We start from the raw sequence: 10,354 nt of genomic DNA, 5'->3' as shown, positions 1-10,354 counted from the left end.
TCAGCAGGCCTTCAGACGGGCAAGGGCGCCCGCGGGCAAAGTCGCGGGCTAGCGATGTCACATAACGTTAACACGGTTCTGTTGAAGCATCGCCCACTATCCTTCGAATTATTTTCACTTACATTCTTAATATCTATATATTTTTTTGCAGTTTTACATAAATGACAGATGCCTGTACTTATACACACCTGATATTTGTTAAATACTCAAACTGTGCATTTCTTATGATGATTAAATGTAGATAATACCGTTCTATCATGGGAATGTAATTTTGGTAGCGAATGTGTTAAAGCGGAATGGAAGGAAAGACGCTTGTTTTACATAATTCTTCCTTTTTAATGCGACAGTGGTGTAAGTGACAAAAGTTGATTCCTGGATAACGAGGGATGAAGTAAAAGTTCTGTAAAATTGAATAATATGAAAGAATGTTACATCCCTTTTATGCAAGCCACTGTATAGTTATACCTTAAGCTAATAGTGCCATTTTGCCGTGAAAATTAAGATACGTTTTATTCAATATTCTTCAGATCTACACCATTTTATACACCAAACTCCCAAATTCCTCCAAAAAGGATCTGTTTACTGAGATAGACGTTACGTTTTTACTGCTCTATTAATTACCAAACCATTAAAATAAAATGTATAAAATATGGTTCACATTGAAACAAATTTTAATTTCTGATAAATTTAAATCGAAAAATAATGTGCATGAAGCTTCGTGGATAGCGATAACACTAAGTTCCTATTCATCGCTCACTTCTTCGAAATCCAGAGGTCCAATGCTATCTATCTCACACCGAAGACTGACTTATACCATTCCTGCATACAGCGTCCACGCCATTCGAGTGGCTGGATCTTACTTATCTTACCATCCACCGAGAAACTAACGAAGACATACTTACACCACTTCTGCACAAAACAAAATGAAGATTAAACTTTCGACATGCGGTGTTAACTGAAAAAGGCAAAAAATTGACTTACACCACTTCTGCATCAAACAGCTCACATACATACTTACACGCACCGTTGCCCAAGAAAGCATGCCTTGTTGCCCGCCGACATGTTTACGCCCGGGGAAACCCGGTACGCTGCCCGTACGGGCAGCGACTGGCCACCGCTGCCATTCATCTGTGAAATCTTCCAACGATCAAATACTTGAAAAAAAATGAAGAAAAAATCAGCTCGACAAACTTCCCCCGTCGTTGATCCATTCATCCATAAGATCTTTCAATTACAGACACCAAAGAAAACTCCTGGGAATCTAACAACTCGAGGACATCCTAGTCGTAACTTCACAATGAACGAGGACGGTATGATCGAGGTGATCCCGTTGTCAGCGATTCCAGAACCGAGTAGAGATCCCACGGTGAGTCACTGGCAGATGTCTTGCGTGGCCTGTAGCCCACCTCCTGGTCAGGCTCCTCCGAGCAGGAAAGGATCAGGTCGAAGACGACGTAGACGGACGCCTAGGTACAATTCCGTGTCGAAGATCGATCGAGCAAGCCGCATCGTGTTCCCCGTGTTCTTCATGGCGATCAACGTGTTCTACTGGTTCGCCTATCTGTCCAGGAGCGAGCGTATCAATTACTACAACGTGAAATCGAACGGCACGTGAGACCGGTCGCTTGGTGTAACATTGACGGGGAAACATGTGTACAAACGTTCACCATGGGGAATGGAATCGTCGTGGAGACGTCCGTCGACCAATCTACGAGATACTACTTTAAGTGATCGCACACATAATAAGAGTTATTTGTCGTGAGACGAACGGGTCTCTCACGAGAGCGATGGAACTTTTGGAGGAGCGTTTCGAACAAACGTAGGCCACCGTCCATAAGTTTAATCGCACTAAATGAGCAAATGGGGGATCTGTATGCGTGTATGTATGCGTGTGTGTTGTAGTTATTGTCGAGCCTTTGATTGCTTGGATTTAGACGAAGGAAGGTTTTTGACTGATTGAGGTGAGAAAAGAAAATTGAGCCAATTCCTTCAATTATCGCCCAATATCGTTAGAATTGCTTCTTCTCGTTTCGTTGTTTCTGCTTTATCGTTAATTCCACGCCACGTCTCTTTTGAAGTAATTCGTCGCTCTCGTTGTTCCTATTTTTTTAATTTTTTATAATGATATAATTATTGTTTGTAATGATACATTTTATTGGTAATTTTTATTGTTTCTTTCATGTATGCGTTATTAAATTATTGCAGTTCTTACCCAAACCTTTCTATGATGTGCTTCTTTTATAATGAAATCGTTAGTACAAGCTCGCATAGCTAATTGCTTCTTTTCTTGAAAATAAAAGCAAGACGTATGTTATAAAAATTTATTAGGAAAATTAAATCACTGTTTGTACGTACCTACGTGTTTCCCTTCTTCATTCTTTGAACGACAATGTTCGGATAATTAAAACTGTTCTGATAATCAAAATTTTGTTGTATTATAAACATACATTTATATTTTCAAATATTGTAACCTATTCTTGGATGTACGATTATTCACACACTATAATTTTACGAAATAGTCAGTATTATTGTTTTAGCGTTGATTATAGCAATACTGCACTTTAGTCATTAATAAAATTTTATTTGTCATTAAATTTTTTACTTAAGCTAGATTATATATGGACATTTTATTTTCTTGAAATAAGCTTTGAAAACAGGGGGTAGCATAATAGCGGGCATAACTTTAGTGGTAGATCCAGTACACATAAATAATAAAGAAAGTTTATATAAACGTTTGTCCAATCTGACCTTGTTTCGAAGTTACAGTTGTTTTTATCTTCCAGTAATTCTTTTGACAAACTGAACTCTTCATTGAACTGTTTATAAGCAACGCTTGATATCTCATGTACGACCTTGCTAACTATTATGAACAGGTTAGAAGGTCAACGATACGGCTAGGTGACCATTTCGAGCAATTTCTGTGACGACAAATAAACAACTAATATACCACGAAACCGACTAACTCGGAAACAAGGTCAAATAGGACAAATGTTTATACGAACTTTTATTATTTATGCGTGTTGAATGCACCACTGAAGTTATGCCCGTATATTGTGATACACTCTGTATATAATTCTACAAATATCCAACTAATTTTTGCGAAGCAGCTATGTTGATACGAGAATCATAAAGTAACTTTGCTTGCATTTTTTTCAATTTTCCATAAGATTCTGATTAACACGTGAAACATTCGAGTAGAATGCCTCTTTATTCTCGTTAACGATAATTATTTTACCGCTTCGTTTTATTCTAACTTTTAAATTATTTACAACTGTCGTGAGTGCGATTAAATTTATGAACAATAGTATATAAGTAGACATACGATACTGGACAAAGGTATGAAACCAAATTTTAATAGGATTGTGTGAAACATTGTTGTATAAATGGTAAATGAAGTTGAACTATAGTTTTGTGACATGTATTGCAAGAAAGTAAAGGCTGTTAGATCAGTTACAATTTAAAAATATATTTTGAATAGACTCTGCTGTGATAATAAAACCTAACCTTAATATAAAATTCTTTTCTATTATCGATTTATAATAAAATTATTTATTTTTAATAATTGTTACTTCAGTTTATCAACTGACAAATATTTATTATTTCCAACAGAATTATGAGAAATTATATACAATCTTCTGAGCATTAAATTGTTACATATAAAAAAATTCTACTTTATTTGCGGTGGTGAATCGTTCTTAGTACTGATGAATAGACTGGGAAACATCAATCTATTGCTGAATACTGCAGGAATTATTTCAGCCGCTTTAGGAACAAGCAATTGAGCCAACAAATGGATAATTAAGGACACGTTGGTGATTATACAGCCACAACAGAACGAGAGATAGTCGGTGTAGCACTAAATTACACTAATCACTACCAGTGAGGATAACGACTGATTATTACAGATTCGACCTTCGTCTAACAGTCATGAATGGTAACTACAGATCAAGGTGGTGATTTCATACTTTCGTCCGTTAGAGTATCCTTAGAAATCAAGTTGTCCTTCTCTCGGAAACACAGTGTTCATGTTAGTCAACTATTTTTTGAGAAGTAAAACAGCTTTAATACCTTTCTCGAATTTGAACATCAGAACTTAATTGTTTGTTGTTTTAAATGACTAAAAATGAAAAAGGGAGAACAAGAGAAAAAGTTTTGAATGGTCGATAGCAAATAAATTTTTGCGATGTCTTGGACATTCGATCTGCTTTCAAAGGATTAACCCCCATCATCCGTGCGTTTTGAAAGAAAAAAAAATATGTTAAATATAAAGGATACAATAACGTTTTACGACAAATGTGTGGAAAATTATTTTTCATTCCTGTCGAGTGTAAATTATGTTACTTGTAAAGAAAAAAAGTGAGTCAGTTCGGTTAAATTAAAAGAAAGTCGTCGGTAAAACGTACGAAATAAGTTTTAACCACTAGAAGAACGCTTAGCGAGTGAAACGATAGAAAAATTTAATGGTAACTGCGTATTAGGTGCGACAATAAAAATCCATTTCAAAACCAGCTCCGTTGTTATTTATTGTAACATATACACGACATATGTATATAAAATATAAAAGTAATACAATAAAGTGAAAATATTTAATGTTTTTCAATATACAGAGTGTCTTAAGGTATACGGATACGTTTTATAAATATAAAATGCAAATACAATAAAATTCTTCTTTATTATTTGCACAAACTGCGCATACGAAAATAAACAGAACAATTTTTGATTATATTTTTAATTTTCAAAATCGTATAGTCCTCATTTTGTTGAAGAAACGACAAAGAAAAGTCCCGTCGCGTTTCCTATCTTTTCTGACATATTTCATGCAACGCTTATCTCAAGACATCTGGTATATTAAATGTTTGCGATAACCTCCATCACGAGAATAAGTGCTAGTAATAAAGTAAATGTATAAAAATTACTGGATTGTTTTTGTTTAAGTAGAATTCATTGTATAACAAATTATTTTTCATTAAAATAATTTGAATTTCTTATTACATCACACGTACACGTGCTGAAATTAAAAAGTTTCGTTGCTTTCAATTCTTCTTACAAGCAAGTATATATTTTTTAAATACTTCGTTTATAGTTAAATCACATATATATAAATTCGTAGATTTAAATCATTATTTATATAAATCCATTTTTTTAATCGTGAATCAAATATGAAAAAAATACCGTATAATACATTAAACCATACAAATTTTCCAAGCATAATACATTAAATAAAATATTATTCAATTAGTTAAAAAGATAACAAAATTTCGCTCGTAATTTTGCAATTTCAAAACCTGTGGATTATAATAGTACTTCTAATCTAAAACTGAAAATGAGTCATTCTATGCCCTATTGCATCGGCGAAATATTTTTAACACTATCTTAAAATATATTTAATAAATTACATTTGCAACATGTCCTACATTCTACATTTGTCTAATTTTAAAATTTGATGAAAGACACTCTTCTGCAACTTGCCACAGTGAAAACAGTTCTCAGTAAAACAGAAGAATGAAAGTCTAAATTGCAAATATCCATACTGCAGAAATACTCACCCCTTCCGATTTCCATTTCCATTATTGCAAGCGGTGAAATATATCGCTGTAATATATCTCAATCTCAAAATATCTCGATGACATATTTTCTTTCATTCTATTCGAGCAAGTATGTACATTTTATCACTATCGCATACATTCGTTCTATATGGCGAATGATGCATCACCAGAATGCTGATGTACATATGTATATACAACACATTCAATGTTTCCGTTCAATGAAATTCCGTACGCCTTTCCCTCTAACGCGCAACAAGTGCCCTATTTGTCTTCGTATTTATAATCAATCTGTCGCAAAGCTTCCCCGGCACGTTCAGACAACACTCTAATTCTCACCAACACCATGCTACTTCACCATAAACCTCCATATTTATTACAGAACCGACACTAAGTTGTTTGTACTGTAATACCTGTGCAAGATTGTAATTCTGTACGAATATGATTCGTACATATTCAAAATATTCTATCGCGTTTCTAATAAATGAACGTTTATTTTGGAATGGGTTAGGGTTTTAAATATACATATATCATGCTACATTATTACTTTCTATTTTAAAAATTCCACTGAAAACATATTGACATATTACTTTTAGTATGACACATTCATAAATAAGATAAAAACGAATTTGCAGTACGTTGAAACAGAAATTAAGCGCTTGAAATATTGTACATTGATACTTGTGAGTTTAATGCATCATCAAAGCAATAAAACGAAGAAACTTTACCGAGACTTTGTCTTATTCTAAATGATCAAAACCTTAAGAAATGCTCTGTTTAAAATTTAAAGAATGTATAACATTATATACTTTTGACGTTTATTAGTATTACTACATACATACATCGATGAGTAACTATATAAACTACAATTTTATTTCTAGATTAAACATAGAGGTACACATTGTAATTTGCGTAATTATCTTCACTGCATGCACCAGGCATGCAGCACTCAAAACGTTACAAAAATATTTAAGCGTACAATTACATACAAAATGATAAATCTGTCGCTGACTACAGACTTCCATATAGTATCATTCTTTGGCAAATCTTCAGTTTCTATTAGGAATATTTATAAAAATAGAAAGCACTAACAATAAAAAAACCCAAAAAATAAAATGGAAGAATCTTTTACATATTTGTACTGTCATCTTATTTTTAAAAGAAAAAACTGGTCACATGTTACATATTCTATACATTCGTAACACCAATTTAACTAACATTGAACGTGTTTTTATATGCAATACTGTGACACTGTATATTCGTATATGTAAATTTCTATACGAAATTGAACAATTTTCATGTAAAAAGTTATTTGATTAGTGAAAAGAAAATAAAGAAATTTGTAAAACTTACTATCATTATTAAATTTTTGTATTATATGTTATAGCAAATAGATAATTATATTAATAGCACAACTAATTAGTGGATAAATAAATGTAAATATAAACGAAACATTTGTAAGTGTCACATTTTTTTGCAATGTATAGGATTAATCCAAACATTACTGAATTGTGCTAAAGTTATTGGATTTTTTAATGAAATTATCAAGATGATGTGATCATTTTTATTACATCACCTAACTCATTTGCATAATAATCTGGAACTATCAAATTTTTGGAATTTGCGTTGGACGCGTTCATTACATCTATATCATTTTGCGTTGTAATACCCGTTAATACGAGAAGAGTTTTAAATCCACAACGTTTTCCAAGAAGAATATCAGTACTGCAACTAAAACGAAATAGTTGTTTTAGAAGTGTTGTAAGTCAATATTTTGTATTATCATGATCATTATTATGTTGTACTTACTTGTCACCAATCATGAGTGTTCTTTGAGGATTTAAACCATATTTTTTTATAACATATTCACTCACAAAAGATTCTGGTTTTCCTAGCATCACTGCTGACCTATTGGATGCTGCTTCTATAGTCTTTATGAAGCAACCAGTTCCTGTATGGTAAAATATGAATGTTATATTATGACAAATTTCATAAAAATTTAGATTTAGACTAGTAAATGAATTACAACAAGCATTTTTGTAACCTGGAAATTTGTTATCATTTGGTGAAGGTCTCTCTGTATCACAATTCGTCCCTATAAAATGAACACTTGGATCTCGTAAATAAGTGGCAGCTTTTACAAGCTTAGGTAAACTAAAATGTTTATCAAAACCCACAACAACTGCTCCAACTTCTGGATCTGGTTTAAAATCTTTTACCATTTCTACTTCATCACCTTCCATCAGATCCAGCTACAATGACAAAATATAAATGTTATACTGCTAATTTATATTTAAATTTAATATTTAACTGCACAATTTTTGTATAAAAAGCTCACCCCAACACCACAATGTTTGATACCTTCAGCTTCAAGTTCCTTACTAATGCCATCATTACCAACTATATATGCCTTTTTATCAAATTTTTTTTCTTTAAGATATACAGCAGCCAAAAATGAGGTGCATACTATTTCATCCTGAAAAGAAACAAAGAAATATTTGATATGATAAATTTCTTTTCTAAATTAGAATATTAAAACAAAAAAATTTACTTACAACTGTTGCATCATATTTGAAATCCTTACATTTTTCTACAAATTCAGATCTTGTTTTAGTATTATTATTTGTTATGTAAAAGAATCTTTTGCCCAATTCTTTGAATTTATTTACCGTTTCAGGTGAATTCTTTATTACTTCTGTTTCCTTCCATAGTACACCTAAGGTTTACTGAGATTAAAACACCATTTGTGACATTGCACCTTGAAGTATTTATTTATAATTACTTGTTTGATTATTAAATACTTCAATACTAACTGTACAGTATAAAAATAAATGAAAGTATATACTTTTATTTCAAAAATCTGATAAAAAAATTATTTTACACTAAATAAGTAATAACTCACCATCACAGTCTGATAAAACTACATCAATAGAGTCTATAAAATTTTTAAACTCTGTTTTGGACAATGACAATATATGCTTTGTTGTCATTTTGAGACAACCTACAAGCACAACTTTTCAAATTGAAATGAAGCTAACTTCTACCATGCACAGAGTATACTCTTCATCAATTAACCGTTGTAACAACTGAAAAGAGAATCTAAAACAGAATGTACCTCTAGCTGACAGCCACGCATTTGCAACGTGACCTTGCGTGCTTGTTACGTAATATAGGGATATAAATTGTTCCTATTTCATTCACAACTGCCACTAGATTTAATTTATGACAATTACACTATATCCGTACCGATATGAACTAAATGATATTATTCATGCATATTATTATTTGTGCTATTCATTATATTTAATTTTAATTAGTAAATATTTTTAAAATATTTTCCATGAAAAACAACGTACAACGTATAACGTATGACACGTTATTTATTTTAATAAAATTAACTATTTGAAAAATTAATTATATAACAAAACTTGATTTTAATGAAAACTTTCGTATAATTATAAAAAATTTTGTAACGAGAAAAGGGTTAGACTTTTAAGTTTATACATTCAAAAAAGCTAGTATGTGTAGTCTCGATATAAATAAATACGTTATAAATGATAAATATTTTTGTTAATGGAATTACCAATTGAAATATTAATTGAATATATATTTTCAATAAATACAACAATAACTATTTCAAATAATATTTTAATCACACTATAAAATTAGTGTGTGTTTTCATAGAAAACGTCATTATATTTTATGTTTAATTCACTGTACAATTACTTTAAAATTTTTCTAAATAAGATAAAAGATCACCAAGTGATTCAATATAGTAATTAGGAATATATTCCTTCTCTTGTGCAGATCCCGATTGTTTCCACCTATTGACATCTTCTAAAGTAGTAATTCCTGTTAAAACTAGTAATGTCTTAAAGCCACATCTAGTTCCTAAGAGTATATCTGTATTATGTCGATCTCCAATCATTAATGTGCGTTCAGGGTTCACTTGAAATCTTTTCATCAATACATCTGCTATGTAACGTTCAGGTTTTCCCATCACTACAGCTTTTCTTTCTGCGCAACTTTCTATACATCGCACCAAACTTCCAGTACCTGTTTAAAAACGCGAGGTATAACAACATTGTTATCAACAGGAAATCTTTCATCTGTATTTGTAGCAATGAAATGTACATTGGAATCATTTAAATATGAGGCTGCTTTTACCATCTTGGGATAACTAAAATGTTCATCAAAACCAACTATAACTGCACCTACATCAGGATCCTTATCAAATTTATTATATGGAACATTCTTTTTAATAGCATCTGGTCCTACACCAATGTGTGAAATTCCAACTTCTTGTAACTCTTTTGCTATTGCTATAATATATATTATTATATTCAATATGGTTTAATATTACAGTATAAAGAAATATAAATTCTTAAATCTTGCCTTCAGATCCTACAACATAAACTTTCTTGTTGAAACCTAGATCTTGTAAATAACAAGCAGCTAAATTTGCAGTGCACAAAATGTTTTCCTTAGTTGCTTTAAAATTTAAAACTTGGCATTTCATTACAAACTCTTCCCTAGTCTTTGTACTATTGTTTGTTACATAAAAAACTCTTTTACCAAGGCAATTAAAAGTATCTATAACTTTTGCAGCATTTGGTAAAGGATTCATGTTCATCCAAAGTACACCTAAAACATAAAATTGACATTGTTATATATTTTCATTATTTAAAAACAATGCTGTTATGAAATAATACTTACCATCACAATCAGTAAGTACAGTATCAAAAGAATTTAAAAATTCTTTAACATCTTCATCACTGAGTGTCTTAAAATCTATTGCAGCCATGCTGTAA

The 10,354-nt window shown here is 31.4% G+C and overlaps 3 protein-coding genes across 3 annotated transcripts in view; 1 reads left to right on the top strand and 2 right to left on the bottom strand.

Moving 5' to 3' along the window:
• The window catches only part of LOC108579273 (gamma-aminobutyric acid receptor alpha-like), a 48,882-nt gene extending 47,243 nt beyond the window's left edge, over positions 1-1,639 (top strand). Inside the window, exon 9 of the mRNA XM_017942779.1 lies at positions 1,238-1,639. Coding sequence (XP_017798268.1) covers positions 1,238-1,615 — 378 coding nt within the window. The 3' untranslated portion in view covers positions 1,616-1,639. The remainder of the gene's footprint in view (positions 1-1,237) is intronic.
• Positions 1,640-7,087: 5,448 nt separating this feature from the next.
• On the bottom strand, positions 7,088-8,621 carry LOC108579354 (glycerol-3-phosphate phosphatase-like). The gene is made up of 6 exons (XM_017942881.1): positions 8,446-8,621; positions 8,099-8,259; positions 7,882-8,019; positions 7,588-7,795; positions 7,353-7,494; positions 7,088-7,274 (listed from the first exon to the last, which is right to left on the bottom strand). Exons 1-6 carry the CDS (start codon positions 8,531-8,533, stop codon positions 7,088-7,090), a joined length of 924 nt encoding a protein of 307 aa, XP_017798370.1. The 5' UTR covers positions 8,534-8,621.
• A 649-nt stretch (positions 8,622-9,270) lies between these two features.
• LOC108578909 (glycerol-3-phosphate phosphatase-like) lies at positions 9,271-10,347 on the bottom strand. Its single transcript, XM_017942328.1, is given in 4 exon segments — positions 9,271-9,618; positions 9,621-9,865; positions 9,939-10,187; positions 10,260-10,347. Coding segments are annotated over 4 exon segments (930 nt in total).
• Between the last annotated feature and the right edge of the window lie 7 nt (positions 10,348-10,354).

This window comes from Habropoda laboriosa, unplaced genomic scaffold, assembly GCF_001263275.1.
Source record: "Habropoda laboriosa isolate 0110345459 unplaced genomic scaffold, ASM126327v1 scaffold14, whole genome shotgun sequence".
Lineage (NCBI taxonomy): Eukaryota > Metazoa > Arthropoda > Insecta > Hymenoptera > Apidae > Habropoda > Habropoda laboriosa.
This window is presented reverse-complemented; position numbering and strand designations above follow the sequence as displayed.